Source organism: Pseudochaenichthys georgianus, chromosome 3 (assembly GCF_902827115.2).
Source record: "Pseudochaenichthys georgianus chromosome 3, fPseGeo1.2, whole genome shotgun sequence".
Lineage (NCBI taxonomy): Eukaryota > Metazoa > Chordata > Actinopteri > Perciformes > Channichthyidae > Pseudochaenichthys > Pseudochaenichthys georgianus.
In genome coordinates, this window is record NC_047505.1 from 41,492,272 (window position 1) to 41,504,926 (window position 12,655).

The 12,655-nt window shown below is 37.8% G+C and overlaps 1 protein-coding gene across 1 annotated transcript; it reads left to right on the forward strand.

Annotated features, from left to right (window-relative positions):
* The first annotated feature begins 8,971 nt into the window (after positions 1-8,971).
* LOC117444049 (zinc finger protein 771-like) lies at positions 8,972-12,176 on the forward strand. The gene is made up of 2 exons (XM_034079777.2): positions 8,972-9,150; positions 11,118-12,176. Exons 1-2 carry the CDS (start codon positions 8,985-8,987, stop codon positions 11,990-11,992), a joined length of 1,041 nt encoding a protein of 346 aa, XP_033935668.1. The 5' UTR covers positions 8,972-8,984; the 3' UTR covers positions 11,993-12,176.
* Positions 12,177-12,655: the final 479 nt, after the last annotated feature.

A 12,655-nucleotide genomic window follows, 5' to 3' on the forward strand; every position in this document is an offset into this window, starting at 1 on the left:
TGAATAAGTTATATTTATTTAGTTATTGATGAAAACATTTAAATATTAAGAGTAGCCTACATACAAAATAGGGGTCAATGATAGAAATATAGAATGGAAAATATCTAGAAGATACTGTAGTGATCTCTACAATAAAACAGTTTAGTGCAGGACGTCCAAAGATATTAACAGGAGGATGTGCAAAACAGACAAACTGATAAGGCTGAATTTTACTCAGGTGTAACTAAAGTCTGATTTAAGGGTTGTTTATATTTCACATCATTAATCAGAATCTGCAAAGTAACAAAAATAAATGTAGTAGAGTAAAAATACCAGGTTAACCTCTGAATTGTAGTGGAGTAGAACAAAGTAGTACATGCTGCTGTAACAAAAACATTTCCCAACTTGGGATCAATAAAGTATCTTATCTTAAGATGATCGATGGCTACTGCCATATTTGCTAAATGTGCATCTGAACCTTGACAAGTGCATGTTTCAGGCTTATCAATTAACAACAGGAGGGGTCACAGACATAAGACCAGCTGTCATGTGGTATTAATGCTGCCCATTATGGACACAAGCAATTTTCACCCATGTATTAATTATATGTTTTAAATTTGATAACACCAATGTGTTTTGTGTCCCCTAAACCTCCAGGGATGTATACAGTTTAATACTGGCAACTTCTAATTGTGGGAAATACGAAAACGTCTTTTAAAACTACATTTCCCAGTAGAGACGTGCCATAGAACATGTTGCGAAACACACAATAGCCAGCAAGTGTAATTCTGGGGGGGGGGGGGGCTGGACCAGTCCAAGTCCAGTTTTGGATAGTCTGGCGTGGTTCCATTCCATTTCAAAGAGCTTTGACGCTCAGCGTAACCTTGTCGCACTGCCACTCCAATATCCAATCACAGAGCTTGAGGGCTAATCACGGGGTTTGTAAAGCAAGGCGGATGTTGTAGTCCCAAACGATAGCTGGGGATTCTGGGTAGTGTAGTGTCTTCGGAAACTCTGTAGTGTCTAAACTCCGAAAAAACAATTTGTTTCTCCGAATCGAAGGTTAAAAACACAAAAGCATTGTACACAATTTAAACCAATCAATATTGTGTAATTAATAAGGATAAACTGATGTTTTTTAGTGGATGAGTAATGGAGATATCACTGCGTAATCATTTGACAGTGTGAGGAATACTTCCGGTTTTATTATGAAAACTTCGAGACCGGAAATACTGTTTTCACCCACGCTAACTTTACATGGAAGTTGCCCCATATACAGTACACGTTCTCCTGGCGAGACCTCAAATCATCTTCGTATATCTATCAAACTGTAGATCCTACACATCCACTGGACGTGGATTATAAAAGTACAATATACACTTCTCGCTAGAAATCTAATAAAAAAGCATTTTAATGGCCAAACTATTCCACAATTTAGGATTTTCCAGAGAGGGTTATTTGTGAATAAACGACCCTCCGGAGCGTTTGCAATCGACAGGAGCATGTTGTTTCTTACACGACCACTAGAGGGGCTACACTTTAAAACGTGTCTCTGGGTCGTATTTAGCTGCTGAACAATCGACCTATATGGTCGTTTTTTGTAGGAGGACAGGCTGGTTATCTTTGAGATTCCTGCTCAGTAGCCTATACAGTAGCTGATTTTACAGCACATCTCTCGTCTAACATCTTTAATATCCGTACATCGTTTACTACGTTATGACAGTAATTTAGATGGTTATGTAGTAAGGGAAACTTAAAGTATATTCTATGGATCTGGATTCAGACTCAAATGAAAGTGTTTTTTTATCAATAAAACTGAGCCCCAGGTGACAAACTAGATTGGGTTTTAAGCTAAAAGAACATGAGCCACTGAACTTGAAAATTAAAAAGTCAGAAACCAAATGATGGGACGAATCTAATGTGTTTACCTCATTTAATGGCACTTATATAATAGTTTTGGAGGCATTTCACTCACAAGCAGAATGGTTGCAGTAGAGGAAATCTCACTGCAGTCTTCTGTCTCTATCCTCCCTGCACCACCAATGCCTGTCCAACATTTCATGGCAGTGCATCCAAGAGTTGTTATGATATCTGGACCAAAGTGATGGGGCGACCAACATGACATCATTGCCATTAAAGCCATGCTGTTGGATAAAGGTACACCACATTTCACAAAACAGAAGGCATACTTAAATTCCAACAAATCACAAAATACACATACAGATATCACTCTAAGATGAAAGGGTATTTATATGTACACCATCAGATATTTTTGTCTCACTTTCATCTTGTTTTGTGACATGAAGAGGCCTTTTAGTTGTGTTCTCTATCTACCAGCAGAGCTCATTGTTCAAGTACAATATGAGATGTACCAATTTTAATCACAGGAGGATGCTCATTGTTGTATTTGACTCCAAACAAGCCCATCCATTTTTGTATTATCTTTGCAGGTTTCATCTATAAATAAAATACATGAAATCAGAAAGTGCAGTCAATCAAATGTTTCAATGCAGACAATACTGTTAAACTGTCTTTGTTGCATGCCCATAACAACAGCTGCACACTTGTTATGGATTTTTTATTTGGTTTTGTTCATTTCTTTTGTGAAATGCTTCTGTGCTTTGAGCTTCTGGGCCACCGAAGTAAATGCCTACCTCTGTATACTCCAGTTCTCTGTGTGACTTCTGCCTTTGCAGATTTTCAAGCTTACCTAAATATCTCTCTAACACCATCTCATTGGTGTTATATTTACTGGGTAGTATGGTGTTGCAGGAGATTTGTTGGCACTGAGGTCAAAGCAAAACAGCATTACCCTAAAATGCTGTGACAACCAGTTTTATAAATGTTCCAGATGAATGAGCCTCTTTCCTGAAGCTATTGAAAGCTTCAGAGTTTGTTTCGTGACACACTAAAAATGTTCAAACAAAAAACAGTAATTTGCTTTTCAATATATTCTACGGATGATATTGCTCCACCCTTCAATGTTTATCATTTGCCTTCCCATGTCCTTTTGATAGACTTCCGTTAAAATATCATCAGAGTGCTGTTATCATACAACAGTTTGGTCAATTGGATTTCATTTGAAGTGTCTCGTTGCTCGGTGCAGTGACTGTGAGCGGTGATTACTGGGTCAGATGCATTGCAAAGCTCATAAAGATCACGGTACACAACATGATTCACTTCATGAATACTGAAGCTGGAAAACTGTAGCCTCAAAGATAATGGTAGGTAAAAAGAAAGGCCTGTGACCTTGCCAGTTTAATCTTGATGATGAGTAGAACCTTGTTTACCTTTATTCGCTTCTGTGTAGATGTCCGTGAAAAATGCACTCACCTTCCACCTCCTCTTACACCAACAACTCAGGGTTGCAGTGGTGAATGTGAAGAGGTAAAACTATATTATTTTTAACACAACCAGAAACAAAACAAATTAAAGACTAACGTAATCATGACCATATTTCTTCTTTTAGCATTTTGTCTGTAAGCAAAGTGCAAACTGACATGAAACAAAGGTCATAGATACGTTGACTTTAACACAGGGCTCCAAAGGACATACAAAAGGTCACTCATTACTCACAGTGACATAAATACCATCCAAGGTGGGAAGTAAGCAGCCATGCTTCATATTCAAGGTGTCTTTGCATAGAGGTATTGGTGATAACCATGATGTTTAAAAAAAGTATCTTTCTATCATATTATATACACTCGAAGATTATAATATCATGTTAACTTTCCAGAGCCTTTGTACGCTTTTGTACAGTCATAGTAACAGACTGTCTCCTCATCTCCACCGTATTTAAGGGTAGATCATTTGCCAACAAAGAGAAAAAATGCACAATAAAAATGTCAAAGATAAATTGAATGATAGATTAAATCATTATAAAGATATTGTGATAATGTTTTAATCATGTATCATGACAACAGTGCTTCACTTTTTTGAAGTTGGTGAAAACACAATTTACATTTTCCTTTTCCAACTTGTAGGGAAATGCCTGACCATTTCGGATGAATTCCAGGTTTCAATCTTAACCTAGAAATTAGTAAATGGACGCACAAGACACATCTGACCTGGTTTGAACACCTGAGCATGCAACATGCAAATAAAGAAGACTTGTTAGTGAGTGAGCAGTTGTGCTCAATCAAATTGAGCAGTGGTAGAAACCTACAGGTTTTAAACTAATTTTACAAAGCTACATGTGACTCAAGTGATAATAAATCTGTAATATTAAAGGAAACGTGAATGTGTAAATCTGACATGCTGTGTTCAGTCCAGCATCACCATGAGATCTATCTGTGAGCATGGTTGATGAGGTTTGTGCTGGGTGCCCTTTTTGTAGTTTATGTGATGATATTCTAATCAACCCATTAATTATAATTAATTCCTACCCCCTGCCATAGACACACACACACACACACACACACACACACACACACACACACACACACACACACACACACACACACACACACACACACACACACACACACACACACACACACACACACACACACACACACACACTGTACCTTTGTAGGTGTTGCTGTGCAGGACGCCCCCCTGGCGCTGCTCCGTTTAAATTTTCTTCATTCGCTTTCTGGGTGACTAAACTTAAATCTGCATCTATTAGGATCTTTCATCTGTGTCAGATGTTCATTATAATCAGAAGGTCATACCCTTTCCTCATTCACTTTGTATATTGGACATTTTACACACACCTTCTTATACATCATAGAACATTTTTGACATGCATGGTAGGAAAAACACACATGAAAACGGTCACATCACATTCTTGTTATTATATTTCTCAACACTGAGATATGGTTAACTTATTTTACATACTATTTAAAAACACAGTATTAAACCAATTGAATGTTAATTAGAATGGCTTCAGTATATATATATATATATATATATAGTTTTGTATCGTATTCATGGGATTTCTTGGAACTACTCTATGCAAAATTATAACATGTGTATTGGACTATGAGATTGTCTTAAACCAATGAAATGCTTGGGTTTAATTGGGTTTCGATGGTCATGTTTTTCCATCAAATGAAACCATTTGGATGGTCCAATGTGTTTCACTGCAGCTGAATTATGTGATCTTTTCCGTTTTGGATTATTTCTACTTTTGCTTTTTAGAATGGAGAGCACAATAAGGAATATTATGATCATGGCGACTATACTTTGAAATCCATATGGTGATCTTTCTGTCACAAAAATCGAATCATCTGACATACTGTATATTTAGACAACAAGGAGACATTTGCAAAAATAAATTAGAGGTGGAGAATATAAAAAGGTGGAAATTGAGGAAAGAACAGAATTGATTCCTGAAGAAAGAAAAGGGAAAGGTAACACAAGTCATTTCCAGAATGTGTCGATGGAGAGATCAACCATGAACTGCTCTGACATTTTAAGCCTTTCTCAAACAGTATTGAAGCTTGGATGACATTTACGTGACGCCATTTTGTTCCTTTGGCTCTATCCAGAGAGCAGATCTGGGATGGTCAGATTTCCTCAGGTCACAATGTTAATAACAATGCTTTCACACTCAGACATATAGTATACTCACATGGAAAGAATGATCTGCTTCTGCATTCTCATCCTTTTTATCTTTATTTTTGTGGATTTCAGAGTTTGTGTCATGAAACAGCCTGTAGAGACAGAACGGAAACCACAGAACAGCCCCAACTGAACAGGAGCATCTTAATGTAATCAGCTGAAAGCACGGCCTCACAGTGTCCGTCTCTCCTTTACACTTTTTTGAATATTTCTTGTCATCTGCACTGCTCTCAATTTGATTGATGCTACAAAGGCAAGACGCTACTTTCCTGATTAAAAGGCAGACATGCACTGAAGGATGCTTCAAGAAGTTTAAATTGCATTTTCACAACTAGATGTACAGAAAAATGAAATCAGAGGCAATCAGGAATACAAGGCTCTGACGGGCGACAAGACCTCCTTGTCAAATATAATGATTGCCAATATCAAAGCGAGCACTCTTGCTTAATACATGTTGTCTGATGAACCTCTGTACTGTTGGTTTGGACATAAAACATCTTCAGTTCATAGAAGCTAAGACTACTGTATATCTTTTTTGTGAAACTATTCTTTCCATTGTCAACAAAATAAAGCTTTACGCTCAGTTTTCAGGGGTTTGAACTGAACTTAAATTACTTCAACTTCAATAACCTTTTTCACCTTTTTCACTTTGATTCTTAACGTCAAAAAAAGAAGAACAGCGTCTACTTTAAACTTACTTAAATCATCTTCACTTTATATAATTTCAGTAAAAAGTTCAGATGCTTTAAGCAGAATATGTAAAGTTCAATGTTTTGCCCTGTGGTTTTGTGAGATGTGTCTTTGATCAATCAAGTCTCTGATACATCTTCACCGAGTGCTGAATGAGCTACACATGACGTGCGTGTTAAATAGCTTCATCACTTAGAAAAGGATCAAATGTGAAACTAGTCAGGCATTCAGGATGCTTTGTTAATGTATGACGCTAATGAGTCTACACAAAAACTCTCTCTGTCCTTTTCTCTTTTGCTATCTTTCAGTTTGGATTTGACCTTTATTAGAGGTGCTTGGGAGAAGGGAAACACTAGGGGCCTGTAATAAAGACATTATGCACCAAAGAATGGAAATGAGTGAATAACATTTTGAGTCAATGCAGTAAATATGCAGGAAGTCACAATAGTTGACTGTCGTGTCTATCATCCTCACAGCCAGCAGCAGAGACCATTCCTGCTGCTTCCCCGAGATAACAGAGTTTCAGTAGCAGTGAAGGAATGACAGCTCTGCAGCTGATTCATATCAACTCATTTTAAACGTACGCCAGAGGTCACCTGAAGTCAAACTCTTTATTAATATTGTAAATTATGCAAGCTGCATGTTAGAATCAAAGTATAGCTTGATTGGTTTTTTATCATCACTTTTGAATGTCTTTGTAATACAAAGCTGATTTTCTTTTTTGAAAAAGGATTTCAACACCATACAGACAACGTAAGGTATTAAATATGATAAATATCTGTTTAACAACTAAAGTGACACTGAAATTCTTTATTTTTGGTTTTGCAGGTGTTTATATTATAGTCGTTAACAGTGAAGTGTAAACACGCAAGACACACTGCCAGGATGTGCACCATATTCACAAGAGTCCCAGTTGTGAGCATATCATCTATACACTCTTTTCACTTGTTTTCTATTTGACTACATTACATTTCATATTTTAATGTATAGGCTAACAGCTGAGGATGTAACCAGATGCTAAAACCCTTTATTTCTGTGGGGGAAAAGCATTTAAATATATTAATATTCAGCTGGACTTTAAGAGATAGTTGGAGGTGTGAGCTCTGTGCTGGTGGAAGCATCTGGCACGTTGGCATGTCAAGTTTACATGATGGCCGAGCTGGTGTGTGTGTGTGTGTGTGTGTGTGTGTGTGTGTGTGTGTGTGTGTGTGTGTGTGTGTGTGTGTGTGTGTGTGTGTGTGTGTGTGTGTGTGTGTGTGTGTGTGTGTGTGTGTGTGTGTGTGTGTGTGTGTGTGTGTGTGTGTGTGTGTGTGTGTGTGTGTGTGTGTGTGTGCCCTTGCGTGTGCCCTTGCGTGTGTGTATGTGTTGGGGCCCCCATGTTATTGTCTGACACACTGAAACAGAAGACTTTAATCCTCACGTCTAAGCTAACAATACCATGAATGGTATCTCTGGTATTTTTCAAAAGCCTGGAGGACACAAAGGAAACAGCTAATAGGGAGGGGAAAAAAACTTTTTTACATTACATTGCATTTTTGTAAGAAAACGTTCTTAAATGTAAATGAGTACAACTTAACATATTTTAGGTTGAAATATAATCCTCAAACCTGCATATATAATGAAGCTAATTGTTACAACCTAGAGTAAGATATGGATACTGTTTGAGAAGAGCATTTGTTTGGATGACATCATTTTTGTTTACTTAATTTGTCTGGGTGCAGCTCTGACAGATGCAATTATAATTCATAATACTAACTTGGCTGCGTTGGCTTTTAAACGTGTCAAATTTAAGTGCAGCAGTCATTTATATCATAAAGGAAAGTGTTGCAAAAGTTGATTTGAAACTTTGTGTTTTGTGATTTTTATTCACCTTATGTCTTGAAAACCTTAATATCTGCTTCCATCTCCTGGTCAGCCACTGAAACTGCAAATCTGGTAAGTGGTTTTATTTTCCTGAAATAATTCCTGTTTTTTAAATGTTCACATTAAAAACTGCAAAGTGAATATCCATAAAAACATTTATCTGTTTAAAACCTCTGTTGAAAAGACTTTGAGATGTTATATCAGATACTTTGTCGAAAATTATCCACCCTTTTGATTGAGTTTCAGTGTTGTTTCATGGCCAGTGGGGGGCAGCACGGCAGCACAGCTCCATCCTGCAGAGGGTCCATTGTGTGCCTGAGTTTCTGTCAGCAGCCTGTGTTGCCATGTCCGTTTTTATTATTATTTTCAATGGGGTTTCTTGGTATTAATGCCATATTTAGCTAATTTTTCTATTGAAACACAATGTCCGCTTTACTATTTAGCTCTCCAAAAAGCTCATCAAGCCGCCCACACTAATCAATTAACATATAAATACACAATGTCAATCTTTCAGTGGTTTGACATGTTAAAAAACCATGAATTGAATTATTAGATGTCGCCTTATAGTAGCTTATGCTTTAATAATATAGAGTCGATTAAATAAAAACATGTAGTCCAAGTTGCTTTCCATAGGCATAGAGATTTTAGGCTATTAAGTGGAGACCTAATATTCAATGTCAAATCTGATTCTCCCTAGCTGAATTATTTTAACAAGATTTATTTAAAAAATATAAGACAATGTTTTGAGATCTTTAAACCCATATTATTTTAAAGAGGATGAGTGTCTTGACTGACACAACTTTGATTTAGGAATGAGATTGCTGGTTTATCGCCACACCTGGCAACCCAGCCCGCAGCCCGTCAAGAGGTTTTCTGTAACCGCAGAAATGTTTAAAACAGAGAAATTAAAAGCTTTGGTCAATGAGAGACTTAAAGCTGCAGCTGAGGAAATATTCAGCATCTTTGAAACAACTATTAAAGACTATGAGGAGAATGTTTGGCGTTCAAACCAGGAGATCGAGCAACAAAGAAGAAGCCTGGCCGGATGTAAAGGTGAGTGACACTCAGGTGAACTTTGACCTTTAGACAGCTTTAAAACGTAGGGACCATACTCCTGTTTAAATCAGAGTTACCATTGTTCACATGTAACAGAGCCTGCAGTATTATGGGCCACTCCCTAAATATTGGTCACACAGTAAATAGCGCCATTTTGCATCCCTGAGGGGGAGGGGGATGCATAATGGCTGTTACTGGCAACATGTGCCAGTGTGTGTTTGTTGTTGGTACCTTGAAACAAAACGTGGGTCTATTTCATTTTCATTTCATTATCATGTAGCCTATTATTCTTTATACTATTACAAAAGAAATATGTATCAGCAACTTTTCCTCCTTCCTTCTCTTTCTCCCATCTCTTATCCTCCTTCTCTTTCTGTATGATTGCTGTTGGGTGGTGCAATTATTTATCAACAAGAGATAAGATAAGAAGTACTTTATTGATCCCAATTTGGGAAGTGTTTGTGTTGCAGCAGCATAAAAAGACATGGCATTGTACAATACAAATAAAATAAATAAATAAAAACAAGAAAGTATGAACAATGAACAATAACATGATATAAAGCAAGGTGTTATATATATATATATATATATATATATATATCAGCATCCTCTAAGAACAGCTGCATGTGCCGTTCCTGCTGGTCCCGGTTCAGCTCCTGCTGGTCCCGGTTCAGCTCTTGCTGGGCCAGATCTGCAGTGTGCATCTCCCTCAGGACTGTGAGGTGCTCCTCTCCTCGTTTCCTCTTGCCTGGATGACTATAAAATAAGATAATTCAGGTGTTAACAACAGCAACAGCAATAAGAATGAAAAACACAGGACAGGTACAGGTCACACAAGGATATAAGAATAAAATGTATGAACTAAAGACAGTTCTGGCCCTAGATGATTACAATGATTGTGAAAGTGAATTACATTATGTCCAGCCTGTTGATAATGAATATGTATAGATAGGATGTCACACACAATTATAGCTGCAACATTAATAGTGATTCTTGCTACTTTTACTTTTGTTACGTTACTTTACTTGTAACAGAGTATTTCCAGTCGTTTTTTTTTTCTTACCTAGAACCACATACGCCGTGCTTTTTGCCATTTCTGTAGCTCTGTAAATACTGTTCTGTAAATACTGTCGCTAATCTGTTTCAAAAATGGTGCTTGATATATGCCACGTTTGGGGATTATTTTGCGCAACAATTGTGACGATTCTCTCTGACCAATCAGCAGTCAGGAGTGTTTACGTCACTAGTTTAGCATATTTTCAGCTCGCTTGGATCCTCGACTGAGGAGGGCCAAAATAAAGTAAAAAAGTACCCATGAGCCGGTACTACCCCTAGTGGAAAAGCAAAAAAGACCAACCCGGACCGGACCGGACCGCACAAAAACCTGCAGTGAAAAGCGCCATTTGACTTGTCCCCTGATAATACCATCTCTTACCCCTCTCTTTTCTCAGGCAGTTTAGAAAAGGGATATCTTTATTCAAAGGTAGTGCTGTCCTGACTGAGCAGGCATGGAAGAAGTACTTCCTGCCTTCAAACTCTTACACAGGTAAAAACTAATAGGTGGCCTTTTGATAGTTCAAAACCCTATCATATTCAGTTTAATATATATACAAAGAAACAGGAAATCTCCTTAGATGAAGGGCTAAAAAAAGCCAAGCATTTTCTGCGATATTTTTAGGACAAATCACTTAAATGATTAATTGATTATCTTATTAGTTGGTGATTATGTTTCTGTCCATCATCCAGTCAAGTAGTAGAGTAGGGTTTAAAAAAAAGAAAAAGTGAAGCATTATTGCACATGTTGTAATGTTGTGAAAAGGCTGCACTAATATGTTTGCTGTTACCATGTTTTCAGACTTAATAAGGACATCAAAAAGCTAAATTGTTATACTTGTACCTCTCTGTTAAAAACAAAAAACCGAAATATTCAATAATGTACTTATTTTCTGTGTGTTCCCCTTCAGCCCCCCTGCAGCCCTCTGTCCAGGTAAAATACGCTCCCTCTGAGCAGGAGCTCTGTGAGAGAAAGATTGACCAGGATGACCAGGAGCCACTGGAGATCAAAGAGGAGCAGGAGGAGAACCTGAGGTCTGCTCCGGCAGGTGAAAAGCAGCAAGAGGAAGCTGATGCAAAAGAAACAGCGTTCAATAATATAGTTAATGTGCAAAGCAATGAGGAAGATGGAATTCAGTTCCCACACCAAAACCAAGAAATTAATAATAAAGAAGACAATTTTCCCGGCAGCAGCTCATGTAAACAGGTCAAGAAATCAAAAGCTGAGAAAGAAGACTATGGTTTATCCGCCAGTGACGTTAACATGAGTGAAACTAGTGACAATGAATGGAGAGATGGTGGAGGTGTCATCATGAAGGATCCTCAGCACAAGACAGCAGAGAGGCCGTACACCTGCAGCGTTTGCAAAAAGACCTTTAGTATTAAATCCATTCTGACTCGCCACACGAAGACACACACAGGAGAGAAACCTTACAGTTGCGGTGTGTGTGGTAAAAGCTTCATCCAGCGCTCTTCCCTTCAGACTCACATGAACTCTCACTCCGGACAGAAGCCGCACACATGCCGTTTCTGTGGCCGAGGGTTCACACAAGTGGGAAACATGAACGCCCACATAAGAATCCACACAGGAGAGAAACCTCACAGCTGCACCGACTGTGGTAAAAGTTTTAGAGAGAAGGCAGATCTCATCAAGCACACCATAATTCACACTGGTGAGAAACCTTACATTTGCACTGTTTGTGATATGAAATTCAGTGCTCAGTCTAATCTCACGCGCCACATGAAGACGCATTCAGGGGAAAGGCCGTTTAGCTGCACTGCTTGAAAGGTTTCATTCGGCGATCCCATTTACTTATTCATATGAAGACACACACAGGAGAGAATATCTAGACGTACTCCATGGTATTTATTTGAGAGAAGGAAATGGATAAGATAAAAACTCACACCATTTTATCCACGTTGTTCCTAATGTGTTGTACTAGGATCATGGACTATACTAATTATGGAAAAATTAATATAAATGGTCTCGTGAAGAAAAATAATTTGTGTTCAACGCACTTATTTCTCAAACCTCTTTTTGTTAAACTTTTCAAACAAGGTAAAAAGAAGAAGGAATGAAGTCAGCATTTTAACTGACCTCAAAATGTAATAATTTTGTCTATAATGCCTTAAAGTGTCAAACAATTTCAAATGGTCCAATCCCGGAGCGGAATTATTTCTAGGGTTAGTTGCGTTGCGTAGTTCAATAAAATAGTGCAAGTAACACAATGGTGCAAGTAAAATCTAGGAATAAATAAACTGGATAAGATGGACTGAAAAATGTAAAACTGTACAAAAGAATAACGTGCTCTTTATTGTATGAACATAATTAAAAAGTGTCCATATACACAGATGAGTATTGCAGTGTTATAAATCAATGCACTAAGCAGAGCTCAGGAGTTGAACAGTCTTATGGCCTGCATGATAAAACTGTCCCTGAGTCTAATCA

Bases quoted from the DNA above. Each gene is read 5' to 3' on its own strand.
- LOC117444049 (XM_034079777.2), top strand. From the start codon at position 8,985: ATGTTTAAAACAGAGAAATTAAAAGCTTTGGTCAATGAGAGACTTAAA. The intron at 9,151-11,117 runs GTGAGTGACACT...GTTCCCCTTCAG, and splicing joins AAGCCTGGCCGGATGTAAAG to CCCCCCTGCAGCCCTCTGTC.